Raw genomic sequence first — 11,689 nt, forward strand, 5'->3', positions numbered from 1 at the left:
CCATGCCTCCGGCGAGGCAAAGACATATCAGGAGAAACCCCCTACAACCATCCTTTATCAACAAGTGGGAGGTGGAAGCCAGACTCACCTAAATGAGAAGACCTCGACTTCCCAAACAGCAGTGGCACCTCCCCATGCCTTGCATAATGCTTCACCGAATCAACAGACATATCAATTTCAAGGCAAGAGGAAGGATTTCCATCCTCACCACTCTCCTTTCAGTAAAAAGAGTAAGGGACACTATCCCGATAACCAAGGGTATCGCCACAATAACGCTCGCCCCCAGGCAGTCAATGCAGTGGGTCAAACCCGCGTCAAGATACCCCCTACCCCAAGGTATGAGACATACACGCCCTTGAATGCCACATGCGCGGCCATTTACCCCAGCATAGCTCACCTGATACCAAAGCCAAAGCCGAGGCACCCAGATTACACGCCCCCGAATAACGCGGGCACGTTTTGTTGCTACCATGAGCATAACGGCCATGATAGCGAGAAATGTATCATCCTCCGTGATCGTATTGAAGCTTTGGCACGAGAAGGAAAAATTGATCAATTCCTTCTTCACCCTCAAAGGGATAACCGTAACCAACGCCAGGTGAATGTCATATATTCCATAAGCGGCGGCACACCCATATCTGAATCTTCCAATAGGGCCATGAAAAACAGTGAACGAAGTCTGAGGCCTGGTCACCAAGTGTTTCACGTGGAAGACATCAGGGGAGGGAAGTATCAAAAACCTAACTGGGATCCGATATGTTTCTACCCTGAGGAAGAAAGAGGCATCATCTACCCTCATAACGACCCATTGATCGTGGAGGCTCACATAGCCAACTTTGATGTTCGACGAATCCTCGTAGACACAGGGGCTTCGGTCAATATCATGTTTGCCGAAGCTTTCAGGGCACTCAGTGTAGCTGAACACTTGCTCGATCGCTCGATTTCTCCTCTGATAAGCTTCTCCGGTGATATCGTGCAACCCTTAGGGAGCATACATTTACCCTTTACTATTGGTACAGGCCCTTACACGGCTACCATTACCACTAACTTCCTAGTGGTTGACTGCCCAACGGCATACAATGTCATCTTTGGGCGCACATGCATCAATGATCTCAAGGCTATGGTATCCACGCATATGCTGTTGATGAAATTTCCAACCCCCCATGGCAACGGCTACATCAGAGGAGATCAGCTTAGTGCACGATCATGTTACAACACTTCAGTTAAGCAACAACACTTGCCCGGACCCAAGGAAACCCTGTCTGTACATGACCAAGTCACAAAGACCAGCCTAGATGAAGCGAACTTGGATCTTCCTGATAACAACAATCAACCCGATGATCCTCGAGATGACTCTTTCACCCAGCAAGCCCAACCTGCTGAAGAGTTGGAGAAGGTACCTATCTCAAGAGATTATCCAGATCGCATGGTGAAGATTGGCACCACATTGTCACCACCCCTTCGGTTAGCATTGATATCTTTTTTGAAAGAGAACACTGAAGTCTTCGCCTGGTCATACGAGGACATGCCAGGCATCTCTCCCGATGTCATCTGTCATCGTTTGAGTATTGACCCCAAGATCAAGCCGGTGAGACAGAAGCGAAGATCTTATGACGCTGAACGATACGAGGCAATGAAAGCAGAAGTTGAAAAACTCAAAGGCATAGGCTTTGTCCGCGAAGTCAATTACCCGACATGGGTAGCAAATGTGGTCCTTGTTAAGAAAAATCCGACCAAAGAAAGTATTTTGCTTCAAAAGGTCTTGTGGAGAATGTGTGTTGACTACACCGACCTAAACAAAGGGTGTCCGAAAGATAGCTTCCCTCTTCCTCTTATTGACAGACTTATAGACTCTACGGCCGGGTGTGAACTCCTGAGCTTCATGGATGCTTACTCAGGATACAACCAAATCCTCATGAACCCTTCGGATCAAGAACACACAGCCTTCACTACCGACAGAGGACTATACTGCTATAAAGTTATGCCTTTCTGCCTAAAGAATGCAGGAGCGACTTATCAGAGACTAGTCAACTCAATGTTCGCCGAGCAGATTGGGAAGAGCATGGAAGTTTACGTTGATGATATGTTAGTCAAAAGCAAACATGCTGACCAACACATCACCAACCTATCTGAAACTTTCACTATTTTGAAGAGGTATCGAATGAGGTTAAACCCCAACAAATGTGCCTTCGGCGTAGGCTCTGGCAAATTCTTAGGTTTCATGATTAGCCAACGAGGCATTGAAGCTAATCCCGAGAAGATCAAAGCAATCCTCGACATGAAGGAACCGGTAACTTCAAAGGACATCCAGAGCCTTACTGGCAAGGTGGCAGCCTTAACCAGGTTCATTTCTAAGGCCACAGACAAATGTGCTCCCTTTTTTAAAGCACTTAAGGGAAGTAGGAAGTACATTACATGGACTGATGAATGTGCCGAGGCATTCAAAAACCTCAAGGAGTACATGAGTAAAGCCCCTCTACTCTCCAAGCCCGAGGTAGGAGACATTCTCATTATCTACCTATCGGTATCAGCTTCAGCCGTAAGTTCCGTTCTCATTCGAAAGGATGGGAATATTGAGCGACCTGTCTACTACGCTAGCAAAGCCTTACAAGATGCGGAGACACGGTACTCTAACATTGAGAAATTGGCTCTGGCATTGGTCATGTCTGCTCGAAAACTCCGCCCTTACTTCCAAGCGCACTCCATCATCGTGCTTACCAATTATCCTCTTCGACAGATACTCCAAAGTCCTGACACTTCAGGGCGAATGATCAAATGGGCAATAGCGTTGGGTGAGTTTGACATCTCCTACCAACCAAAGCCAGCTGAGAAGGGCCAAGCAGTGGCAGACTTCATTGCCGACTTCACATATCCGGTTGACATTGCTTCTACACCTGAAGCAGTGGCTTCATTACCCTCGGAAGCTCAGAAAGTAGAATCAACGACCTCAGCATGGAGTCTGTATGTTGATGGCTCATCCAACCAACAGGGCTGTGGAGCGGGACTAGTCTTGACTACGCCCGACAAAGTAGCAATGGAGTATGCTCTTCGTTTCAAATTCAAGGCATCAAACAATGAGGCCGAGTATGAAGCCCTTCTAGCAGGATTACGTTTGGCCAAACACCTCGGGGTTAAACAAATTGATATTTTCAGTGACTCCCAATTAGTGGTCAACCAGGTTACCAACAACTTTGATGCTAAGGACAGCTCCATGGCAGCATATCTTGCGCAAACACAACTTTTGCTCAAGCACTTCCACTACCAGATCACCCAAGTTCCTCGAGCGGCAAACAGTCATGCAGACGCCCTGGCTCGCCTCGCCTCAGCTGTGGAAGACAAGATTGGAAGAAAAATTCATGTCGAACTGTTGGCAACACCAAGCACCATGGCCGCAGAAGTATGCAACTTACAACAGGGGGATAGTTGGATCACCCCGATCTATAATTTCCTTGCTCATGGCACCCTCCCAAATGATAAAGTCCAGGCTAAGCAAATTCGATACAAGTCTACCCGCTACCTGATCATCAATGATCAACTCTATAAGCGAGGTTTTAGCCTGCCATACTTAAGGTGTCTTACGCCTGCCGAGGCGGAAATCGTCCTTCGGGAAATACATGAGGGAGTCTGTGGAGATCATGCTGGATCTCGGTCTCTAGCACACAAGACTTTTCGCCAAGGATATTACTGGCCAACACTCCACCAGGATGCCATCAAAGTATCCCGCTCATGTGACAAATGTCAACGATATGCAACTATTCCTCATTCCCCTCCAGAGCCTCTTACTCCTATGATCAGCCCTTGGCCCTTCGCCCAGTGGGGACTTGATTTGATCGGCCCAATGCCGGCAGGGAAGGGCAAAGTCTGTTACGCAGTCGTTGCAGTGGACTACTTCACAAAGTGGGCTGAAGTAGAACCCTTGGCAACCATTACTGAGGCAAAGATAGAAGACTTCATGTGGAAGAACATCCTTTGTAGATTCGGCATTCCCAATGCGATAGTCACTGACAATGGGCGACAGTTTGACAACAAGAAGTTCAGGTTGTTCTGCTCTAAGTTCAACATCAGCTTATGCTTTGCCTCTCCAGCTCATCCCCAGTCTAATGGACAAGTTGAGGCCATCAACAAAATAATCAAGCGCACTTTGAAAACCAGCTTGGACAAAGCTAAAGGCTGTTGGCCAGAATTTGTACCCCAAGTTCTTTGGTCATATCGCACTTCATATCGGACTTCAACAGGAGAAACTCCATTCTCACTTGCCTTTGGCACAGAGGCGGTTGTCCCTGTTGAGCTCGAGCAAGCAACATTCCGAGTCCAGAACTACATTCAAAGTGAAAATGACAAACAACTCACCCTCAACTTGGATTTAGTCGAGGAACACAGAAACCAAGCTCACTTGAGGAATGTCGCCTACAAGCAGCGCATCTCCAACTATTATGACTCTAGGGTCAAGCTTCGTTCTTTCAAAATAGGAGACTGGGTCTTAAAGAAAAGATTACTCTGCGACAGAGTCCCGAGTGAAGGCACACTTAGTCCAAACTGGGATGGACCGTATGAAGTCATTGGCATCAGTCGCCCTGGCTCTTACACACTTAGAAGCTCCGATGGCAAGACCCTTGGCCATCCATGGAACGCTGATCACTTGAAGTACTACTACAAATAGACTCACGATGTACAAGTGTTGAGCTATAGCCGTTCGGCATCCTATGTAATGAAGGCCATTTGGCAATGAATTCAATAAAGAGGTAATTTAGCCAACTCAGCCCTCACTCTTTTACATTCCTAGCAAGGGAACACTCAAGTGTTGAAACCTCAAAGCAGATATATCCAACACGAAACAAAATCTAAGTATGTGTCGACAAGACTATACAAAGAAAGGAACAACCAAACAATGGCTTATATCCAAACAATAGATCTATTCATACATAGCCAAACATGCATTAATAATAGTGCAAACACTCATAAACACCTAAAATCCAAAACTCTCAAGCTTATAACATGGGCACATGTTATACACACATCAGACTACTACATCCAGAATACATGCAGATAGTAAAGACACTGCTATTCATTCTCATCTGAAGCCGAACCCCTGGCAGTATCATTCCGCGTCCTACCATCATCCTCTGCATCCCCAAGATCCTCTTCACCATGCTGAGTCTGTGCATCAGCACTACCTTCATTATCAGACTCATCTTCGCTGCTAGGATCAACAGCAAGGACAAATGTCTCGCCCTTTCGATGATGCTCATCTATATCTTCGTGGTATTTTCGAAGAATGCTCCCATCATCATAACGATCAAGGACGGCCATCCATTTCCTTTTTTCAAAGCGAGCTTCTTGAGCACAGTAGGGTTTAATAGCAAGATGAAAGGTCGAAGAACTTAAGTATTCTTGCACAGCAGCCTCCCTTTCAGTTGGAATGCTCTTCTCCAGTTCAGAAATCTCAACTAAGGCACCATCCAATTCTCCCCTAACCTTGGATACTTCCAAGGTAGCCACCTCCAACTGTTTTTTAGTTGCCTCAAACAATTTCTTAAGCCTTAGGTTCTCACCATTTCGCCTTTTCAAGCTCTCCATGGTTTCATCCTTCAGTTGGAGAGCCTGAGTCAAAAGTCCCTTATTCCTTCGGGCCTCGTCCACAAGCTGCTTATTCTCCTTCAGTTTTGCCTTGTACCGCTCAACCTCTTGCAGTCTGTCGTGATACTCGGCCATGACCTGCATGGCAAGACGATCATCACTACCTAAATAATGATAATAAAGAGGAAAAAGTAAGGAAATGACAAAGTAACACTCACATATGAAGACAGCTTCAACATCCGGTCGCAATCCGATTCATCCTTAGCTAAGGGCTCTCCGAGCTCATCGAAGGCGAATCGACGCCCTGCCAAGCAATTGTTGATATCCCCAAAATCCTTTGGCCGCGTGGCAACCCTCAAGTCCTTCCACGGGACACTGCCAGCTCTTTCCTTGCCTTTCCCCTCATGGCGGGAACCAGGATCACTTTCCTGGACAGTGTGCTCCATAGTAAGAGGATGAGGCAACAGTCGGCTCCCTTCTCCTGCAACTACGGCAGTAGCATTATCAACGGTCTCGACTCCAGTCTTCCTAAAGGCAGGCCCCTTAAGGACCCCATCTTGGGACTTAGGTCTAACGGATGGTTCCCCTCGGAACTTATGAATTTTCTTATGCGGTAGGATGTCTTCCGAAGGAACTAACACTGGTGCTTTCCTTTTATGGGTGCTAGTCCCTGTTTTCTTGCTTACCTTCTCCACTGCATAAGGAAAATCAAAATAAGAAATACAACTTTCCAAATAAAGTAAGGAATTGAGCTAAGTTTACATGAAGGATACAACTTACTCGATCGTCCCTGGCTCTCGGAAACTAAGGGTTGGAAACCGTACCGACGAAATAAGGGTCGTAGCTTGCTTAAGTGTCTATCCTCTTTGGGCACCCTCAACACCTTCTCTATGTCAGATAGCTCCTGCCCAAACAGTTGGATGGTGCCCCGCGTCACTACATGAAGCAAAGTGTTAGAAGCAAGAAAAGACCACAACAAATAGCAAATAGTACGAACAGTTGATACGTTACAACCTACAGTCTGGAAGTGAGTAAGCACACGTCGCTCAGGCGTGACACCCTTATCATACTCCCAATCATTATACAGAAAGCACCAACGGTTTTTCCATGTGTAGTATGCCTTTTTCTTACCATACACAATACGCTCTCTCTCACTCCGACATGCACACTCGGCATAACCAGTGCATGATTTTGCTGGGCGCATCTTGTAACAGTAACGCCACTGATGGAAGGAAGGCTCACACAACCCACACTCCATCCAAATGATATAAAATCCAATCAAAGTATCCCAGAAACCAGGATTGAGTTGCCCAGGTGCATATCCGATCAAAGATAACATCTTTTGCAACCACGGATGTAAAGGTAGTCTCACCCCTAAAGTCAGTAATATCTGGGTGTAGAACATAACATGACCCTGGGGAGGCTCAGAAGGCCATTCTTCATCATGTACCAAACGTATCCCTACACTACGAGGGATATTACATGACTGCCTTAGCGCCTCAACCTGCTTCTCATTATCTAACAAGTTATTCTTTAGATGGTCTGCTGTGAACTCAGAGCGAACTATGGGTATGGCATCAAAAACAACCCCCTCACCCAACGCCATGGAGGAAGAACTAGCAATAGCTAAAGTTTGACGGTTGGGAAGATCATCCAATGTTTCTCTAGTACCGGACTCTAACAAAGACCCTGAAGACTCCGACATTGCAGACTCAGACTTAGAGCTAAAGCTAGAAGAGCCCTCATCACTAGAACTTCCAGGCTCTGACATCTACAATAAGAAGAAACAAATTCTATCACTACATGCATGATCAAAACATAAGGAAGTTCCTATATTACCCACATGAAGATGGTGCAAAGCGATGCCGGAACCCTTCTCAATCAGAAAGCAATCCGTCTTCCACAGTCACTACAAAACAAGCAAATGAAGACCGTGTCAAGCGCCAAAAAAAAAAAAAAAAAAAAAAAAAAAAAAAAACAGCTTCATCCAAAAAAGCTTCACCCGAAAAGCTTCACCTCCAAAGCTTCACCCACAAAGCTTCACCTCAAAAGCTTCACCCACAAAGCTTCACCCAAAAAAGCTTCACCCACAAAGCTTCACCCAAAAAAAGCTTCACCCGAAAAGCTTCACCCCCAAAGCTTCACTTAAAAAAGCTTCACCTCCAAAGCTTCACCCACAAAGCTTCACCTAAAAAGCTTCACCCACAAAGCTTCACCCAAAAAAGCTTCACCCGAAAAGCTTCACCTCCAAAGCTTCACCCACAAAGCTTCACCGCAAAAGCTTCACCCACAAAGCTTCACCCAAAAAAGCTTCACCCGAAAAGCTTCACCTCCAAAGCTTCACAAGGGCCCAAAGCTTCACTTAAAAAAGCTTCACCTACAAAGCTTCACCTAAAAAAGCTTCACCTAGAAAGCTTCATCTACATACTTTCACCATCAAAGCTTCACCATCAAAGCTTCACCTAGAAAGCTTCATCTACAAAGCTTCATCTACAAAGCTTCACCATCAAAGCTTCACCTAGAAAGCTTCACCTACAAAGCTTCAACACAAAACCTTGCTCCAAATAAACAAATTTTGTTCACACAACCTAAACATTTTTTGTTTTACACCCACAAGGGCCCAAAATCTTCCTTCTTATTTATTCACTTATATATGTTCCCAAACATATTATGATAGATCAAATAATAATTCAAAGTCCAAAATTTAGTTATGGACAAAAATACAAGCAATTCACCAGTACTGAAGTTGCTACAAAAACTGGAATCTTCCCCAGCCTAGAAATCCAACAAAGCTTCGCCTCCTTTTCTCTATCAAATTTTTGCAGCTGCTGCTTCTCTCCAATGGAGCTGAATTTTGGACACCCTCTAGTTCTTGAGCAGATGAACAACTTTCAAGAAGGAACCATTTCTGTTTGAGCCACGGAAATTAAAGTGTTGAAGCTCCAAGCATGACAGTCGGATTCTTGCAGATTTCGAAGCTGCTGTGATGTTTCGAAGATCTGGAAATATTTAACCATTAGTTCATTCTGAATTTTTGATATGTTATGAAAGAGACGATGAGGAACAACTTCAATGAAGAAAGCATGCTGATCTGAACAATAGAAAATAGAGTTTCAAAGCTCACAACAAATCTGACGGGTTGACAGAAAAATAATAACCAGTCATTCATCATACCTGGATTTCTGGAGTTATACTTCTCCGAGGGATCTCAAATTTGGATATGTTGAAGTTCACAAGCTGAGGAACAACTTCAATGAAGAAAGCATGCTGATCTGAGCAAGAGAAAATAGAGTTTCAAAGCTCACAACAAATCTGACGGGTTGACAGAAAAATAATAACCAGTCATTCATCATACCTGAATTTCTTGAGTTATACAGCTCCGAGGGATCTCAAATTTGGATATGTTGTAGTTCACAAGCTGAGGAACAACTTCAATGAAGAAAGCATGCTTATTTGAGCAAGATAAAATAGAGTTTCAAAGCTCACAACAAATCTGACGGGTTGACAGACAAATGATAAACAGTCACTCATCATACCTGGATTTCTGGAGTTATACTGCTCCGAGGGACCTCAAATTTGGATATGTTGTAGTTCACAAGTTAAGGAACAACTTCGATGAAGAAAGTATGTTGATCTGAGCAAGAGAAAATGGAGTTTTTGAAGCTCACAACAAGTCTGACGCGTTGATATACAAATGACGAACAATCACTCATCATACCTGAATTTCTGGAGTTGTACTGCTCCGATGGATCTCCAATTCGGATATGTTGTAGTTCACGAGCTAAGGAACAACTTTCATGAAGATGGTTTTGCGATCTGAGCCACAGAAAATGGTGTTATATTGAAGAAAAGCTAAAGGAAGACTAAAGCAAAGCAAAAGAGAAGCTAAAGGAAGACAAAATCATGGCACATGATAATGAGTCATACCCTACCCCTCATTCAGCTCCATTCGAATACACCCATGTAAATGACACAAGAAAAAGGGAGGGAGTAAAAAAAAAAAAAAAAAAAAAAAAAAAAAAAAAAAAAAAAGTTCCTAGCCTCCACTTCTTTGGGCCTAACACATCTTCATAACAAAAAACAATATATGAAGAAAGAGCCCTGGGTTACCACTTCGAAAAGAAACAAGTGAAGTTTTCCTACTCATGACATTGACTACTAGCTAGACACCTCATTCGGCAACTCTCTTCGCCTGAAGACTTGGGGGACTCCCACCATATGCTACTGCACCTTGATACTCGGCAGTCTCACAACCACTCAGTGACTTGGATTTTTCAAGTCTCCAACCGAGAAGTTTTCCTCACTCGGGAAATTAAGGGAACACTACCTCAAACTACATGCTCCACTCACAAAGCTTCAACAATACAGGTTTCAACAAAAGCAAAAAATTCAAAGAACTTTATGAAGAAGGCTTTGGTGTATTTAACACAATATGTTGAAATGAAGCAAAGCTTATTTATTAATATTTTCGATAAGCCACAAATATGTACATATACATGAGTCAAAATAAACAAACAAAAGGGAGCCTTCACAAAGGTTGCTTAGGGGAAGTCTCAGCAGTCGGTAGAGCCCCAGAAAGAGAAAGCACCGGAGGGTGGTTATCCGGAGCCTCAGTACTTGACAAAACCCCAGAAGGAGGAGGCATTGGAGGTTCATCATTTGAAGCTTCATTACCAGGTACAGCCCCAGAGGACGAAGGCAATAAATGCCTTTGGAACAAACCCACAAACCGCTGATGATCAAGTAAAACCTTACCATCAGATTCCTTCATCTGGTCAAGCTTCCTCTTCATGTTTGTAGCATAGTCATGGGCGAGCCGGTGCAACTGCTTATTCTCATGCTTGAGCCCTCTAATCTCCTGTTTGAGACTCATCACTTCAGCAGCCAATGATTCAACTTGGCGGGTTCTAGCAAATAGGCGTTGGGCCATATTAGACACAGAACCTGCACACTGAACACTAAGAGCCAGAGAGTCCTTAACAGCCAACTCATCAGACCGTTTGGAAAGTAGTCTGTTATCTTTGGGAGTGAGAAGGTTCCTGGCCACCACTGCAGCGGTCATATCATTCTTCATCACAGAATCCCCAACGGTAAGAGGACCAGTAGGGGATATGAAGGATGGGCGCCATATGTTGTCTGGAGAAGGCGTGGCTGTCTCTTCTCCAAGGTTCAAGTCAAAACGACGGTCGGAGGGTCCAGACATTTTCAAATGTGTTGAAGAAGGAAGAGGTCAGACAAATCAAGATCTTAGAAGTGCAAGAAATGAGCTTCTACTGGTAGAGATTCAAGTGTGCTGTGGAACTTAATGCCAGCCTCTATAAAAATCTGCAGTCGACGGAGCTTCAGAAATCGAAGAGGCGTTTGCTTTCTCAAAAGCTGGGCTGCTCAGAGACCACGAGGGCCGATCTCAGAAATCGAAGAGGCGTTTGCTTTCTCAAAAGCTGGGCTGCTCAGAGACCACGAGGGCCGATCTCAGAAATCGAAGAAGCACCTGCTTTTTCAGCCTCGTCAGCACCTGTCACATGCACAATCAGCTTTGCGGAAATTACGGGCAATCTGTCGAAGATTTCTGGTGAAGTAGAAAGCACGTGAATCTTACTGTTCAATCACCGCTCTCCATATGCACCATCAACTCCTCGGGTACCACATATAACTTAGTCAAAGATCTCTGACAAAGTTTAGGCACGAGAATTTCGAAGTTCCAGCTACCCTACTATTACCCATAAGGGTAAAGGAACAGCACCACTGCTTGACAACTGGAAAGTCCCTATGTGTGTCGACCTCCGTGTTTTGCGGCAAGACAGGTTGGCAAGAACGTCCAACCTTTACTCACATTCGAGAAAAGACTCCCAACATAATTACTTTCTCAAAAACCGGAGTAGCACCGCTTTCCGAATCTCGAGAGTCAGATCCTCGACGGGATTGCTTCTTCGAAAGCCGAAGAGGCACAACTCTCAGAACTTCGAGAGCCAGATTTCCTTAGATAAAGCTTGTCTGTAATCTTCACACGTAATATCAGCTTTCCAGATACCACATACCACTTTTTCAAAGTGCTCTGACAAAATTAAAACACGTGAAGCTGGCAGCTCCCACTACATTGCTGTGACCAAGA

The 11,689-nt window shown here is 44.6% G+C and overlaps 1 protein-coding gene and 1 long non-coding RNA gene across 5 annotated transcripts; both read right to left on the bottom strand.

The window, feature by feature from the left end:
• Positions 1-4,866: 4,866 nt before the first annotated feature.
• On the bottom strand, positions 4,867-7,448 carry LOC114826796 (uncharacterized). The gene is made up of 4 exons (XM_070813546.1): positions 7,421-7,448; positions 6,358-6,513; positions 5,796-6,271; positions 4,867-5,715 (listed from the first exon to the last, which is right to left on the bottom strand). Coding segments are annotated over exons 2-4 (1,131 nt in total). The 5' UTR covers positions 6,359-6,513; positions 7,421-7,448; the 3' UTR covers positions 4,867-5,061.
• A 746-nt stretch (positions 7,449-8,194) lies between these two features.
• On the bottom strand, positions 8,195-9,511 carry LOC139192140 (uncharacterized). Of its 4 annotated transcripts, none has more exons than XR_011575991.1 (5): positions 9,296-9,511; positions 9,114-9,211; positions 8,933-9,006; positions 8,752-8,849; positions 8,195-8,576 (listed from the first exon to the last, which is right to left on the bottom strand). It is a non-coding gene; the product is annotated as an uncharacterized lncRNA (long non-coding RNA). The 4 variants fall into 4 exon arrangements; XR_011575993.1 differs by having other exon boundaries at positions 8,933-8,995; positions 9,296-9,504; XR_011575992.1 differs by having other exon boundaries at positions 8,933-9,025; positions 9,296-9,504.
• Positions 9,512-11,689: the final 2,178 nt, after the last annotated feature.

This window comes from Malus domestica, chromosome 15, assembly GCF_042453785.1.
Source record: "Malus domestica chromosome 15, GDT2T_hap1".
Lineage (NCBI taxonomy): Eukaryota > Viridiplantae > Streptophyta > Magnoliopsida > Rosales > Rosaceae > Malus > Malus domestica.